Source organism: Triturus cristatus, chromosome 12 (assembly GCF_964204655.1).
Source record: "Triturus cristatus chromosome 12, aTriCri1.1, whole genome shotgun sequence".
NCBI lineage: Eukaryota > Metazoa > Chordata > Amphibia > Caudata > Salamandridae > Triturus > Triturus cristatus.
Window position 1 is genome coordinate 32,550,290 of NC_140595.1, and position 17,524 is coordinate 32,567,813.

A 17,524-nucleotide genomic window follows, 5' to 3' on the forward strand; every position below is an offset into this window, starting at 1 on the left:
GAAACATTAAGCTGAATGCCTTCTCTAAGCCCAGCCAGTAGGAGGCGCTCCTGCGGTTTTTTATTGGCCGCTCTCAAATGGGATTTTAGGTCAGAAAATGTCTTTCATTAACATCAATTACTAGCTATAAGAAACCATGGGATTACACCACAATAATTCGGTTTTATGAATAAACTATAATGTCTTCAAAATCAATTTTTATCTCCATTCTAAAAAATTAAAGCACCTGAATTTGATCTACAGCCATGATTAAATGTATTCTTTTTATTTGTTGAAATAAAACTATGTATTTATGGGCCACCGAAGCCTGAAAGACTGAGTTCAGGAAGAGATGTTTATTTGTGGATTTGTTTTTCATCTGTGTCAAGTTATTTATTGAGTAATGGGGTTGTTTGCAGGTTTCAATATTTTTGTTAAATCCTATGATATCTTTTTTGTTACAAACATTTTCTGTAATATTTGCAGACGTTGAACATTTTTTTTTCTTCTTCAGTCTACTGTAATTAAGTCCTTTTGGCGAGCTGTACACAGTGTTATACCTCGCTGTGAGGCTCCACAGCCCCTGTTTGGCGTTTTATAAAAGCAGAAATAAATGAACGCGTCGTTGTCTGGAGAGAGGACTCGCCGAGCGCGCACCCCCCCGGTTCACGCAGACCTGGGCTGTTCCATGTCTCCTTTCTTCCAAGAAGCTGATGTTCATGGCCCCGGGGTCTGGCGAGGGGCGAAGCCTCCTGGCTGGTGGCGAAAGAAAGGGATGTGGCAGGAAGGGCAGTCCGGCACCCTGAGTAATGCTTCGGATATTTCTATTTTAGTCCACCACGTTAAAGAAACCAGGGAGTCCGCATGGGTGATGGGTCTCTGAGCACGTCTGACCTCTGATGGCCGCCTCATTTCCTGTTCCTGGGGGCCTGTGCGTCATGGCGCTTTGCAGCTGATGGCCAGTGAAAGGACCTTCCCTATCACAAGTCCCTGACTTCCCTGTACTGTCGCCTATGGCTCTAGGCCTGTGTTTGCCTCAGGCTTGCGAGTTATCCACGAATCTACTTGAAACTACAAATATCGCTTAATAATTCCAGGACCCAAACAACCTGGTCTTTTCTCTGGTGCTGTAGACATTACTAAGGCGCCATCTTGGTTCTTTATCACTCAGCGGTCGAAGTGCATCTAAAACTATAAGAACTGTGATCAAGAATACGAAGGGGCGGGGGACAGTGGGGCTGGGGGTGGATCAGACACGTGTCGAAAAGACCAAAATATCCTTAAACTCTTTTCTTGGCCTTTCTCCTAGCCTTACATGAAAAGTAAATGCAAGTTACACCAGGCCCAGCTTTAAGCATGTGTGAGTTGGGCCTACGCCCGGGGCGTGGAGAGGATCCATGCCACTTCTCCCTATGACTTAGGTCCAAAGAAAAGTGTGGAATGGGCACCAAATTTGGTTTTGTCCAGGGCCCTCTCTGAGCAAAGGCGAGTTCTGAGTCAAACCAATCTGTGGGAAATGCTTTTTATCTGGAAGGGAAGCTTAGTAGGTTAAGGCACTTACTTCAGATGTCTGTGTGTAACCGGAGGGACACTGACTTGAATCTAGGTTGGCGTGGTGGGAGTTTGAAAAGATGTATTATATTCAGTATAAGACAGGCTGCAAAGGGCATCAAATAAACTGCAGCAAAATGTGCTAAAAGGTTCTGTGTTTAAATTACTTTCAAAGAGTTATCTTTTTTAGTAATAGCAATCAGACTGCATCTCGTCAAAACAAACCTTTTTTAATCGATTTCCACTAAAAGGATGTACTTCAGAATTGGAACACCCTTGAGAGTACCTCTCAAAGAAATAACTCTGTCACCATGAATCGTCAAACAATGCCATCAAGTTAAAACCTATTTTGAAACTCAAGCAGCCTTTAGATTTGCTGGTTAATCATTTTCACGCGTTTACTTCTCTTTCAGGTAGCAGGAACCCTGGAAAGAAGTCTAGTCTCTTCCTTATCCTTCCTCCCCTCCTCACCCTTCACAATACCAGCCACACCCTCCTTCCCTGAGGCAACTCAAGGTCGGCATGAATCATTAGGAAATAGCTGCTTTTTAACAAAAAGTAAAACAACTGTTTTGGTAAAAATTAAAAAGCTGTAGAACATAGTTCCTGAAAGATCCTGCCCTCTTCGATTTCTAATAGTACTTTTCTTATTCTCCTTGTCTTTTGAGGTGTGGCCTGACAGTACGGCGGTCTGTGTATACCTTTTGTTACCAGTTCTTTAATACGCACACTGTGTAGACTTTGGGTTAATCCAGAAGGATTTCTCTCTCGCTTCATATTTGTGGATTTTTGATGGTTCATCCAACTTCATCTGTAGTAATTGCATTTCATTATATTAGCGACTGTGTTTTTTTGTTGTTGTTTAAATCTATTTATTAACATTTTGTCAATAGACTGTATACAAAGTATCATCTCAGCAATAATGATACAGCTCTAAACAATTGTGCTAACGCATTAGCCAGAATGTAACACGTCAGATAAGTTGAAGCAAATAAGCAGGAAAGAATGGTGTTTGCAAAACATATATCATGGGTACAGCGTTGGAGTCAGTATGAAGCAATATACAATGGATTACAGGCAACATACCTCATCAGGCCAGAATTATGCTAAGACTTATGACAACCCGTAGATAGCTATAAGTTGTTTTTCACCCGGGATAGCAAAGACCTACTCCTGGCATGCCCACCGGAACCGCATAAGAAGCCACAGCTGGAAGAAGAGATCTGAATCTACCAGAACCTACAATGCGGTATGCAAGATAGCCAATGTAGCCCTATATGTGAGCCCAATGTTGACAGCAATTATGGAGGAGGTGCCATCCCGGAGCGCTTGAAAGCGCTTGCAAAACAAGGATAACATAGGACTGATGGAAGACGGGAGTGAGGTCCAGCAAAAGTAGGACAAATTAATTCAACGAAGGGAAGCAGAGTAACCAATTGTGGTTTCTTGCTGTAAAGCCCCCGCCCAATGCCACCTAGCCTGTGCACCGCCTAATTATATGAGTGACTCTTTCACATGTTAAAAATACACGTAATCATCACACATTAAATTATTGACATCGATGCATTGTATTCCAAATGCGTATCTCTTGATTATTTAAAACAAAGTCCTTTTGGCTCATTCATATCACTGCTTTATTCAGATGACCTATTTATTTCTAGATTTTGGTACTTGGTAATCCAGGCTAGACCCCAGCTCTACTTCACTTATGCTATACTCACCCTTCGTATCACTGTAAAAAAATCCTGTGGTCCTATAATGCGCACTGTATTGTATGAAATATTTGCTTTTTTTGCTATGTCTTCAGTCAACACATAGTTGACTTATGCCTGATGTTTTCTCAGCCTCACTATTTGGCACACTGAAACCTTGCTGGGTAAAGTTCTCACTAGATAAAGCAACAAATAAGTTTGACTACAAGCCTCTTCACAGAAACATTTATATCCTATTATGAAACCACCCGGACGGGCCCCTGTGAAAATTGACAGAGGCCCATAAGACTTCTGCAATTAGACTTTCACAGAGACTAGGGGCTTAGCACACACAACAAATTCTCCGACTCCTTTGACACTGATATCAAAACATCCCAGTAATGCTTGGGCACATGTCTCACTGCTTCCACTGAGGTGCATCTGTACAAGCCAGCGCTTCACAAACCAGAGAAATACATGTGCACAAGGGTCTTATTGGCAGCATTCATGGCATCATATCATTCCGATGCCTTTTTAGTGGGGATGTTGGTCATTCACAGTCAATCAAGCTTTATTCAGTATATAAAAATATAACCATAAAAGCATGCTACGATAAAAATATTTAATCATAAATTTTAAAAATAGATTTTCCTAGTATAAATTTTCACAAAAGCACATTTTCTCACAAACTTAAGTGGAGCATACCGTTAACTGTTTGCAAGTCTTTATATTATGCACTAAAGATCGACAGAGAAGTCATACATTGAGCCATACAAAATAAAAAAAACCTCAAATAGCAGCTTATTATCATTAAAAACTTTGTATCATGATATGTAATATTAAAATGTATATATTAAAATGCAATCTATTCAATTTCATAATTCAGAATTTCCAAATATGTAAGATCCTTTCTCCGTTTAATATCCATCTGAATGAAAAGGATAACCGCATTACATATCAATGCATTTTCCATATTACAAACATGATAAAATGCAGATTTATAAGAATACAATTTATTAATAATAAAAAGTGGTAATAAAATTAGTTTTCTAATGTTCCTGTAAAAATTACAGAAAAGTAAAAAATTTAAAGTACTCTGGGAGGTTTTACCATCACACGGGCCTCTGGGTAACTGAGGGCTCCACTTGCCTATCTCAAAGAAAGCTACTTGAAAGTGGAGCATACTCAACCTTAATCTTGTTAGATAAAATCTATGTTGTACATTTCTTGTAAAAATAAGATACGGTTGTATGCCCAAAGAGATCGGTCCTTCACAGTAAGATCTGACACCTAGTTTTGTACTGAGTTCAGCTACCCTCATTGTTTCTCTAGATTTCAGGAATCTCCTCTTGAGCTCCGCTTTACTATAAATCTGGATGCTCTCGGGATCTTTAAAGTTAGTTGTCATGTTGCACTCCGTTAAAGGTCTACAGATATAATGTGACCATGGTATGTTCCTATAGTAATCTAATTTAACCCCTTGTGTGCCACGCCCTTTCCCCGCCCTGTGCCGGCCGTTACATTAGCGGGCGGGGTTTATGACGAGCTGGACTCGTCATGGGCACAGCGCAACCGCGGCCCATGACGAGTCCAGCTCGTCATGGGCACACAAGGGGTTAAGGCAATCCAGGATTATATCTTTAGTAAAGTATGCTTCATCTTTTGTCCAAATTCGATGCCACAATGTGAGGGCAGCCACATTGTTCAGGTCACTCATATATGGTGCATCTAGCTCCTTGTGAGCTATATAAGTAGCTGTTGAGTTTGGAACCGATAATACCCTTCTTAAAAATGTATTCTCAAGGGTTTGTAATGTGGAGATACCTGCCATGCCCCATAATGCTCCACCCCTGTGATGCACTTGCTCCCATATAACTTTAAGATCTCACGTATCAGCTTGTTGCCTATTTTCTGAGAGAATCTAAAGATAGCCTCACTTGAAATCACAAACTTTAATATACAAGAGTTTACATGTGCAGTCCACGGTCCTTTGCTTTAAAAAAGTAACCCAATATAAGAAAAAGTAGATGTCCTTTCGATGGGTGTTCCCCCAACATTATGGGTTCTACTCTTAGTTTTCCTTTTCCCACATGTCATGACAAGTGTTTTGCTCAAATATTTTTTTTTAGGTCTTTTTTTGGTCATGGAGTTTGTAAAGTTATCTATCAGGAGTTGGAGGCCATTTGCAGTCCTAGATATTAGGACTGTATCATCTACATATAATAAAACTGGGGTGACACGTTTACCAACAACAGGGGCATCAGCTTTCAAACTCTGTAATAAAAAGTCAATACCGTTGATATAGAGAGAAATTAAAAGGGGGGCAAGGAGGCAACCGTGTCTAATTCCTCTAGTTACTCTAAAGTGCGTTGTGCATTCCCGCTTCTCGCCATAGCGTATTTTCCAGGTTAAATGGGCATATATCTGTGATAAGAAATTTATAATATCACGCGAGGCGCCCATCTCTGCTAATGTTTACCATAACTTAGAATGGTTTACCAGGTCGAACGCACTGGAGAGGTCGACAAAACAGAGATGGAGTAGACCTTCTTGGCAAGTGTGTATTTCCCTATAAGCAACTCGAGGTTGATGCACTGCTCAACCGTTCCAATAACCCTTCTAAAGCCGTACTGGGCATCGGTTAAGATGTTTTTGTCTTTTGCCCAACATTCCAACCTGGCTAGTAAACTCTGCACGTTACTTTAGAGGTGGAGTTAAGAAGGGATATTGGTCGGTAGCATTTTGTGCTACCTTTGTCACCTTTTTTAAAAATAGGGACAATCACACTTTCAGCACAAGTTACTGGTAACACCCCATTAATAATAGCATTAAACCGGTTGACTGGACTAGGGGACCAGAGATCTGCATTATGCTTGAAAACATCAATGGGGACTCCATCCGGTCCTGCAGTCTTTCCACTTGCGCCAATTTTTAAAGCTATTTTTATCTCTTCTATGGTAATTAGTTCTATTTTTGGAATAATTATTAAGGTGAAGTAGCGATTTTCGTCTATTTCCATAGACGGTTTTAAGGGGTTAAAAATATTCTCAAAATGGATTAACCATTCTTCTGGCATAACTGTTGTAGCAACCTTTGCAGATGAAACATCTTTAAACAGGGTTTGGTCTATAGTTTTCCAGAAGAGGATAGAGTTCTTAGTCTCGGCGGCTTGGATCAGATTATCCCAAGCATTCTCCCTAATTTCAGTTTTTCTCGACTTTGAAGCTTGCTTATAGCTTTTCTGAAGACTACAGAATTTTTCTCTATTCCTAGGTTTACTTTTTAGTTCTTCCTTCAAGTCCCTGTTTAATCTAGAGCAGTGATGGTTAAACCAACGTGGACAATCATCGCTGTTTTTCTTATTTTTAACTTTCAAATCCTTAGAAATTTCATCAGAGATATTTTGGAAGGCCGAATCCATTTCAATGTTACTAGATAGTTTGTCCAGGCATGTTATTATGTGATGGTTATTTTTTTGAATTACATTTTCCACAAAAACTGTGGGGTCAACGTCTGTCCACTTTATCGATATCCAATTTTCACCTTGCGTTTTGATATTAGTTGCAAGGGCAGTTGTCTTCGCTCTATAATATAATTTAGAGTTTAATATTAGCAAAAGGGGATAATGGTCGCTAGACTAGGTTGTATGAAACATTTATCAACCAGGGACCTACAGTTCCTAGATATTGAAAAGTGGTCAATACATAAAGACGACCTAGACCCCTCATAAGTATGATTAACATGAACTCCCTCATAAGGGCCTGGCTCCATGATTTCTAAAAGAAGTTTATACATAACATGATTAATTGTTTCACCATAAAGATTGTGAGGGAAATGGGGAATATGGTCACCAAGTACGTCTTCATAGCCACATTGGTCTCTTATAATACATTCGCATATTTCACTTTTAAATTCCCCTGCCCAGATTAATATGTCCCCCCCCCCCCCCCCAATTCATTCCAAAAATTGTCCAACTCTACCTCCAGTTTTAGAATTATCTCTTGTCTTGTGTTGTCAAAAATATTGTTGTAGAAATTAATACATTAATAAGTACAATATTCTGCTTTCCTTTGACAGTAAAAACTAAGAACTGGAAGTGCTGTGAATTTGTGTAAGTTTTCTTTAGGGTCAGGCCTCCCAGCCTTACACAGTATTGCTTTAGAAAAAATAGTTTTGAAACCATTAATATAAAAAGCTTCTGTCGACCATGTTTCCTGTAAGAGAATCAAAGTGCAATGCTGAATACTTTTAAGCCATACTGGATTATGCAATGTATTTTTGGCCCCTGCAACATTCCATGACATAATTTGTAGTGACCCGACCGATGAACAGCTTGTTGAAGCTACCTCAATCAGGTTGTTCTGAAAGGTGGGATCATTACAAACATTTATTTGCGGCGCTTCCTTAGAATCTGCTTCTATACCTTTTGAGGGGATACAATAGTTAACTTCATTCATGTGCTCCACTGTCACACATACTTCTTCTATAGGTGTGTCCAATAACTTAAAAGTGCAAATGCTATCATCAGGTTCTGTGGTTTTTAAGCCCAGTCAATCAACCTCGCTGCAGCTTCCTAGAGGAGCGAACCTATTTGGCATAAGTGGTATCCTACAGTTACCAGCAGTGCAATTAGCTCTACCTGTTCGGTGTGACTGCTCCGGACTAGATCTGTAAAAGTATCTAAGAGGTACTGCAATAATTCCTTCATTACGCTTGTCATATGTCCAAGTGTATTTTACTGATTCCTCTTCCAATAGGCAGCCTTCCACTTCAGGATGGAGGAAGTTTACTACGACACAGTCCCCATCACATAACCTTTCCCCTTTACCCATCCAACCTACTCTTCTTAACATAATTATTTCTTGGGATAAAAGCTTAGTGCTACAATGGGTGTTACTGGAGAACCAGTGTACAACCTGATTCTTCAGCGAGTCCCATCTTTCGATGGAATTATCGCGAAGTTTTGGGGCATTTTTTAAGACAATAGCGTAGGGAGTGGCTTGGGGGGGGGGGGTAAACTAAAAGATCCCCCCTGGTACGTCTTAGGTCGATGGTAGCCATCAAGCACTTGATTATGTTTTGTGCCATTTTGAGAGTTACCATTTGTTCTGTTAGCAACAGGTTGAGATCTAAACGATCCTGGTACTTCCTTTGTTTGCAATATAGGCGGTTGATGACTGTTAGCCTTTACTACTTCACTTGCAGGGCTTTGAACATTTTGTTATGATTTCTTCTCATCATTCCTACCAAACATGGGTTTCTGGCATATATTATTAACATTTGATGTCTGCAAAGCTGTGACCAGCTCCATCAGTGTAGTAATATCTTTCTGCACTGTTTTTATCTCAGACATAACCCGCCTTTCAATGGTATCTATTTTTCAATGCAGTTTTTTAGAAAGTGTCTCAATGCCTTGCATGTGTGGTGCTGCATCTTCGGGTCCTATCACAGAATCCCTTTCGTCCTATCTTGATGTCTTTCACTTTTTTTGGGTTTTCTGGAGACAGTTCTTTAGCGGTGCAGGTGCAGTATGCTGCTTTCACCTTTTCGCGGGTGGTGAGATCAAATCGGATGAGTCCGATGCTGTGAATATTTCAAGGGGAGTGGTCAATACACAAGGACCTGGCCTAATTGAATGATCTGGCTTGGAGAGATTGGAGCTATTGTCCTTCAGGCTACTCTTGCTCCTGCCATTTTGGTCACCCAAATCCTGTGCTTCTAGCTCCGATCTAGTACTAATTTCACTATCTTCCATGACAAATTTAGTCTCCAATTGGGCAGCATTCAGGGCCGTTTTGGTAGCAGTTACCCGCTTCTCTAACTGGACAATCTCCCTGTTAATAATACCTATTGCACTTTTCAGATAGTTTGTGATCAGTGCTATTTTGGCTGCAGGCTTCCCCTTGGTTGTTACTGCCAATTTTCTCTTCCACCATTTCACTTGTTTTGCCTCAGTACAGGGAAAAGGAAATTAAGAAGCCTTACCAGTGATTTGTTACGTCAGATCGCAGGTCCAAGGGAAACGGCCCAAGCCCAGCCTTGTCCGTCTCGGACGGGCCCGCCCTTGGCCCAGGCTTTGCCTGGGCACGCCCGCGTGCGTCCCGCGCTGCGGGAGCCCTGGCCGTTATTTGAGCACCTCCTGGCGCTCTTCCCAATGTCGGTGGCGTGCGCGCCGCAAGGGGTGCAGGGAAATGTAGTCCCTCTGTTTTCATCCCACGCAAAACCGGCAATCAGGAATCCAGCAGGCCAGTAGAGAGAACGGCAATGTTCAAAGGTTCCCCTCACTCATAAGTTCTTGTGGGAATGAAAGTAGCTGCCTTGTATTTTTTTGCTCCTGCGGTTGTGAGCTCATTGTCCTTCCCTTTCCCTTGGAAGAGCTATTCATAAAGTAGCACTTTAGCCGGGACCACCAACCGGCAAATGGCAGGATGCTGCAAGCAGTTGTTAAATATCTATAGCAGATGATGAAATCCGGCTCATGAGAATGGGGGGCTCCCTGCTTCTCCAATAATATCTAGTGCATTTCTTTCGGGATGCAGGTATGAGATGGGAATGTGGTTGGCGGTGGGAAAGGAAAACTGCTGCAGTGACAGATGGCCCTGAAACATGAGACACCCTAAATGTTACTGTCCTCTTGTGGTCATTGACCAAATTACATATTCATTGTTACAAAAAAATACCACAAGCATTGGTAAATCCAGTGGGTTGTGCCTTTGTGGCATTTTTTCTTTGCCAATGGGTTCTAGCCTTGCTGTACAACATCCCCAATGCAGGGGGCAGGGAGGAGCACCGGAGGAACAGACAGCAACTCGTAATGCAAGGGGAAAGAAGGACACAAGGAAGGTTGTTAACACGAAAGTAAAAAGTAGGGATTGAAAAATAAGCAGTGAAAGATGGAAGCCAGCCATTCAAGAAATGGCAAAGAGGCTGTGTGCCCTGGGAGGAACAAACACAAGATTGACAAGCCAGAACATAAGACACGAACGAGTGACGGGAAAGGCACAACGTGGTAAACAATGGGCAGGCTTCAAGCCCCTGTATGTTGTTGTTTAGTCCACAATATCACAACAGACAGCACATGCACAGTCCCATAGGCTCGACCTGAGAAGGGTCTACAGCCATACACAGTTCACACAAGAACATTCATAAAGTGACACACGCCTGCAAAAAAAGTCTGTGGATAACAGTTTGAAAACTCATTTTTAGGTCTCGCCTGAGACAGCGCTTTAGCGCTGCTCTCGCGAGAGCTTTTGTTAAAGGGGGATCTGGAAGTGCAAACGAGTGCTTTTCAGGCCTCCAAATACAGTGCATGTGCGCCGGGCGCGCGCACCATTTGGCAGCCTGAAAAGCACTGCCTGATCACTTTCACGGCCGCTTTGATGTCCTCAGTGAGCCGCGCGGCCACTGAGGACATCAAAGCGGCCGCAAACGTGCACACCATTTGCCACCCCCTTCCTGCTTGTTGCCTTTGCTTCCTGTCACACTACACTCCCTTACTCTCCCACCCAGACCTCTTACACAAACTAACGGGGTGTCTTACACTTTTTTTTGTCATTTCTCATCGTGATGCCCTTTTCCCCCCACTTTTCATCTGGCATAACTCAATCCCCCCCCACCCCTCCTCCTCTCTCTGATATAGCTTTCAATAGTAGCGATTTTTTTTTTTTCTTCAACCGCATTTCAAAGGTAGTTCCAAGGGGCCCATTTGAGGCAGAAAAGCGATCTATAAATGACTCGCTTTTCTCTGGGGTTTGTTCAAATTCTGTAGGATTTCTCTCGCCTCCTTTGTCCACGTTCCGTCTCTATGTCCCATACCTCCTTCATTCATTTACACCTCACACCCTCTACTCCCTGACTCGTCTTCACTCCCTCACATTTTCTGTCTCCCTCTTTCTCCCTTCATTTCAACACTTTCTTCTCTATTTATTAGCAAGTCTTTTTGTGTGTGGCCTTTGTGCAGTTTTATTTACTGCTGACTCGACCCGAAGGTATTGGAGTGCTTTACAACTCCCCCACTTCTTTCCTCTTTAATGATCTTTCGCCTGCCACTGCCTCCTCTATGATGTGCCTCCCAACTTCTCTGCTACCACCCTTGCGCCTTCTCCTGACTAGACACCCTTACTGTAATTTCCTATGTTTCTCTCCCCATCCTTTCATCTCCTGTACCCAGCACTTCTACTTCCTTTCCCCCTTCCCTTCTCGTGACCTCCACCAGGTCAGTTCCCTCTCCCCGCACTCCTCTTTTTAACTTTTTCCTTCCTCACTTACCATCCCGCCTTCTTCTCCTCCACTACTCTCCCCCTGCATTAGTCCATCCCCTTGCTACCCATCAACGCTCCCTCCTTCCCCTGCTGTCCCCTTTTCGGAGAGTTCCAATGTTTTCATCTCTCCTTTTATCACCTCTACCCTCAGCCCCCCTCTTCATCTCTTCCCTCTTCATCTCCTTCCCCCCATAAGCCTCACTGACCTGCACTCTCCCTCGTCAGCATACTTCCCTCCTTTACTCTGATTTTATTTATGCTTTTTGCATTGTCTTTATTGCGATTAAAGTCTAAACTCTTTAAATCTGGGGTGATGAAAGACGGCTTGTCGGCCTACTTCAAAGCGGCGAACTCCCTGCACGCATGAGCGGCTTCACAAAGGAAACTGTCAGCCTCCATGGTAGATAATGGGGGGGGGGGCTCTTGTACTGTGGATGAGGACTTTGTTGGGGGAGGGAGCAGATCACCGACAGTTCGTTTTACCAACGCAGGTCCTTAATACACATTTTTTTGCCCAGCCTTATTTCAATATAGCCTTTCCCCTGCGCCTGCTATGGCACTCTTCTGAAGGGCACAGTACTACCCCAGCAGTCCATAGGAAATACATTTGACACTTGTATGCACCTGGAATCGCTTTTAGGCGCTTCTCCTCGGGACAAGCTCTTTTTTTTTTCTTTTTACGTACATTGCATACTTACTAATTTTACATTCTAAATCCTCCGATGTTGGCAAGTTGTATAATTGGGGCAGAGGGAGTCAAAAACACACGCTTCTCTGCGCTATTCGGGGGTATGTAGCGCTATATCATTTAAATCTCGCAGCGCTTCGAACAATCATTTGCAATGCAATAGGTTTCGCAGTTATACGAGTTTGAGCTATTGGCATTATAAATGACAGTGCCTTTTATTTATGTTTTTAAAAAACCAAACTTAAATAAAAAGCCTTGTCATTTACAATGCCAATAGCTCAAACTCCTATAAATGCGAGACCTATTGCATTGCAAATGCTTGTTAGAAGTTATGGCTGTGGAAGACCTTTATAAATGCAAACCATTGCAGCGGGTATTTAAATAAGGGAGAAAACCTCTATAGCAGTGTCCAGCACGAAAAAAAGTTCTCCCAGAAAATAATAGACAGAACCTCACCGCAGCTAACTTTCCAGGGGAAAGATGCACAAAATGAGTAGTATGTTCTGGCATGAAAATGATTGAGTCACATTCCTTTTTAAAAATGTGGATTCTTCTTCCATAACAGGAACGTTTGCCACCCGCGTCTTAAGATATTCCATTAAAAGTCAGCGTTTTAAACACTAAAAGCCAGAAGTGGGCTAAATTTGAATTTCTTCCAAACAAATGCATATGCCACCACCCTGCGAATGACTCAGCCCCTGGCTTCGTCTTAGCCTCGCATACCAGACGTATGAGACCAGTGAAACGGCGTGGAGATTCTTAAACCTTGTATATACATGGAAGCTGTGTCAGACATGACTGTCAGGAGGGCCAGGAGCACAGGGTCCCTAGGGCTGGGTTTAAAAAGCTGTTAGCTGGGTTGTACTGGGGCAGCACAGCGCATTCGGCCCACAGATTGTATGGCAGCACGCTGCAGAAAACAAGAGTTGATATTTAAAAAATGTGTGTGTGTAGGTGCTACCCAGACACCAGCACAATACGTTAGCACTATGTCAAATTCTTTAGGAAGGTGGATTATTTTTTCCTTAATGTTCTTAAAAATGAGGGCATCATGGAAATCTGGTGTAATTTACATCCCTGATTTCACTTATTTGGTGTGTTTTACATCTGCTTTTCCGTGATTTGCCCTGTTTTTTGTTTCCATATTATCTAAAAATGTACTAGCTATGCGAAACAAAATATTATGCTACAGTGCCAACCATTGTGTACTTTGCTTCTTATTTTTCATTTTTTCGCTTGCATTTTGTGTGCATGTACATGTAGCGGAACAGGGCGGGCATCACACAATGCCTTACACCAGTGTCATTAGGCATCATTTCCACCACACTTGGTCGCTCTGGTAATCGCGGGTCTTGCTTTAATGATGTAAGGAGGTTCCCACCCCTCCCCCCTGGAAGGAAAGGTGTGGATTGGCTCCACCAACTCACCACTCATTCTCTAGGTGATGGGTGTTGGACAGGATTTCTGTTACTGCAATGAGCACCACAGCAGTGACGTACCGCTGGCTCAATAGCCCCTTTACCCAGTCTATCCCTGTGCGTCCACCTTCTATCTAACCCTAATATTACTAACCATAAGCCTTACCGTAACCCTAGTTCCTCATCACAAACCTTAACTCCATCAATCCTAGCCCTATCCATTTCCTTGCACCTAATCTGGAACCTTATATGGATCCTACCTTTTAACTTGACCCTAAACCATAGTCCTAAACATTATCCCTCACCATAATCTTAACTGCAAACCGTACCCCAAGCCAGGCCACCTACCCAAATCTAAACCCAAACCATAACTATATCCGGATTCTCAACCTCACCCTGAACCTGACTTTTCCTCCAAGCCCAGACTCAATCCTCATCCTGGACTTTGTACATTCGTTGTTGCTGCATATTCATCAGTGGTCATCTCCAGAGTAGTATCACTGGAAGGCCCTCTGTGCAACTCTCCATATATACTGAATGTTATGTAGTGCGGCCCACCATGGAACGTGCAAAGGAAAATGCATGCGTCCCGTCAGGTTAGTGAATTTGTTGGTGTAGGACTCCTCTTTGACATATAGGGACACTGGGCTGTGTGGCTAGCCCTGGGCATTGGGCAGTGTGGCTAGCCCTGGGCATTGGTCTGTGTGGCTAGCCCTTCTCCTGAAGATGGAGACGTTGCTCAGTACCCATTTCAGAGGGAGCCGTGGCAATGCAATATGAAGATAATCAGTGAACTGTAATTTCCATGTCAACGCAATCCCTCTGCGGCTGCAGAGCACCGCTTATGTTTATTGGATGCTCCCGAAATGGAAAGCGGGCAGAAGTAGTGGGAATTGGGGAGGAACTGGTTTCGAACATTGAGTCGTTGGACACGGATGAAACAGCGAATGATTCTAAAGTATTTACAAAGCTTTTTGAGGGGAAACATGGGGGTGTTAAATAAAACAAGAAGTTGAAAACTTTCATTGAGCCCTTCAGTGTATATGGTACATAGGTGTGTGCCCAAAAGGGGCTAACCTTGGAAAATCTGCCTTCACCTTTATGGTACACCTCAGACATAAAGTGTCTCTGCATTAAATACGTTTGATTTGCTCTTTATAATGTTACACTAATATGTGTATATACTCATGTTGAATCTTAGTTTAGGAAGTATATACAGAAATGAAAATGTTCATACTGAATGTGTAATGGGTCAATACAAAACTCTTATGACGCCATGTAATGAAAATGATTACTGTAAAATCGTAAAGTTACTGGGAAGGTGGGAGGTTAATGGAAAGTGTACCCAACTGTCTCTTGCAGGTGAAGCAGTGACGTAGCAAGATAATTGCCCCCACCTAGGTTCTAAAATACAACCATAGTAAGGGTTCAGGAGCAGTCCCCCTCTCCCCCCTCCCTTCGGCCCTGAATCACTAACCATGGGTCCGGTTCGGGTTCGGATTCGAAGAGTTTCCGGAAGCAGGCACTTTAAGAACGGAGGTCCGAGCTGGGCTTGTGACGTCAGCATTGACGTATCTCCCGAGACCCTTTGTGATGAGTGAACCATGGGGTGGGCACAGAGGCGCTTCGCAGCTCTGGACTCCAGGCGTCGTGTTGCCCTGGGGATCCTCGGAGCCTGTCTCTGACCTCCTGGACACAGTGAGCACCTTCTTAACATGTTGCATTTTATCTCAATTCCAACAGGCCTTTGGGAACGCGAAAACAGCTCACAACAACAACTCCAGCCGCTTCGGGAAGTTCATTCAAGTCAACTATTTGGAGAACGGCATCGTCCGGGGGTGAGTTTTAGCTTTTGGGCTCGGGGGCGTAGCTTCATTGGAGGGGGTGGGGGGGGGGGCGTCCCCCTAATGCATTTTTTGGTAAATACTTGTTGCGTAGAGGGACTTTCAGTCAGGGATGGTGATTTGTCTGTCGGATTTCACCAGGAATTTTTACATACACAAACGCGCACACACTGTTTTGAAAGTCCTCAAAAATGTTGCTTATTTTTAAAAATATTGTGTTTTCTCTGTTTGTATTCCTACCAATCCGTATTCCTCTCTCCCTTTAAGTTCCCTTTAGGCACCTCTCACGTGCCCTACTTGTATTATAATGCATTTTAACATTATATGCTAGAGAGATTGGTGGAAAATCTGAAGCCCCCCCAATGTCTCTGACCAAGCTACGCCCCTGTTAGAGCTCAAAGGATGTGTAATGTGACGCTCGGGACCATGTAGGTAATGCTACCACACCAGGCCTTATCCAGGGAACGATGTCACAGAAGGGCGCCTGCGGTGATGATGTCACAGAAGGGCGCCTGCGGTGATGATGTCACAGAAGGGCACCTGCGGTGATGATGCCGCAGGGGTCGCGTCCATCGAGTGGTTTTGGCATATCTAACCTGGTGTCTCTTGGGGGTCCTTATTATTCACAGAGCAGGCGTGGCATCCATTTAACGCTGTCACAGAGTTTCAAAACCCGACCAAGTGACCTCAAACGAAGAGATGTTCTGGACACTTGGGTCTTTGTGGTCTAGGGTCAGATTTTCTTTAACATAACTGCATCTTTAACATCTGGAGTGTTCAGACTCTGTGTAGCGCCTTAAACAGTTGCCATGCGGTCCTTTGAGCCATGCTATGTCACACTATGTTTGTGTGATGATATGAAATCCCTGTAAGTTCCAGTATCAACTGCTGTAGGGAGCATGGAACCTCTGTGCCAGGTTCAGAGCCCACCTTATTGCCGGGGCCACTTTAGACGCAGACTTCTCAGTTCACCCTGGTGGTGGGATGCTGACCCCTTGGGCCTACAGTCCTGCACCCCAGGGAGTTAGAGCGGGCAAGGGTGGCCCGGATGTGACCTCACTGGTGGGACACACTTCTGAAAGATCTTTCCTTAGACATCAGCAGTGCGTCAGTTACCGCCCGCCCTAAGGTGAAGAAACGATGGAAAGGACGACCCTTTCGGTGTGTTGTAGTATTGGTTTTCTTCTGTTGAGCCAGTATGGAGTTTGTTTACAATGATATGTAAAAGGGAAGTCTAGCTCCCTGAAGGTGATGTCCCAGTGAGTGTTTCACTCAGTTATGTACCATGGCTTGATGACCTCTAGGTCTGGTCACCTTTGGACGATAGTAGACCTATTGTATACCTCACAGTTCCTGTGTGTCATAGTCGTAGGACTATGTTTTTCCCCAAAATCCATGAACTTCTCTTCCGTTTGACAAAACCCCCGACTTCTATATGAAGGCGCCTTCAGTGGAGGGAATAAACGCAGCCCTCCTTCTCAGGTCCACATTGGTGACAATAAGCATTCTGGAGTGTTCATTTGTGTGATGACCTCAGCCTGGGTTGTGACGTCATGCACCTGATGTAATGCACCTGTTAAAATCATGATGTTTCTTATAATACTTGGGAAGATTATTGAAAAAAGTTAAATGCTAGCCAGTACATAGGCCTCAGAAAACTCCGACACGTAAAGCGGTCACTGGGACTGTCTTTACGTTCCACACACACCGCAAAGATTTCCTCAAGGGACATACACCCTCAGCGCAATTTTGTTTTTCTGCGGGACTTAAGATGTTTGTATCTTTTTTGCACCAGGGCTGTTGTTGAAAAATATCTACTTGAAAAGTCTCGCCTTGTCTCGCAAGAAAAAAACGAAAGGTAAGAAAATAATGAATGCGGCTCGAGTAAAGTGTTGCCTTTGTTGAAGCTTCTTGTTCGTTTTCTTGTCATTCCTGCAAATCTAACCTATTTCTTCAACTTGAAAGACATCCCCTAACTCTCAATTGAATGAAGCGGGCTTTTCTCTCCTCCCCAATGCTCCTTCAGAGCACCTCCTCAGCTTGACAGCATGTCTACTTTTTACTGCCTCCTCATAGCGCTTCTTGCACTACT

At 43.4% G+C, this 17,524-nt stretch overlaps 1 protein-coding gene across 13 annotated transcripts in view; it reads left to right on the forward strand.

The window, feature by feature from the left end:
- Positions 1-17,524, forward strand: part of LOC146772312 (unconventional myosin-IXb-like) — a 373,359-nt gene that overhangs the window by 155,652 nt on the left and 200,183 nt on the right. For all 13 annotated transcript variants that reach the window (XM_085638103.1, XM_085638105.1, XM_085638104.1 and 10 more), the window contains exons 3-4: positions 15,332-15,426; positions 17,228-17,290. In XM_085638103.1, coding sequence (XP_085494229.1) covers positions 15,332-15,426; positions 17,228-17,290 — 158 coding nt within the window. The remainder of the gene's footprint in view (positions 1-15,331; positions 15,427-17,227; positions 17,291-17,524) is intronic.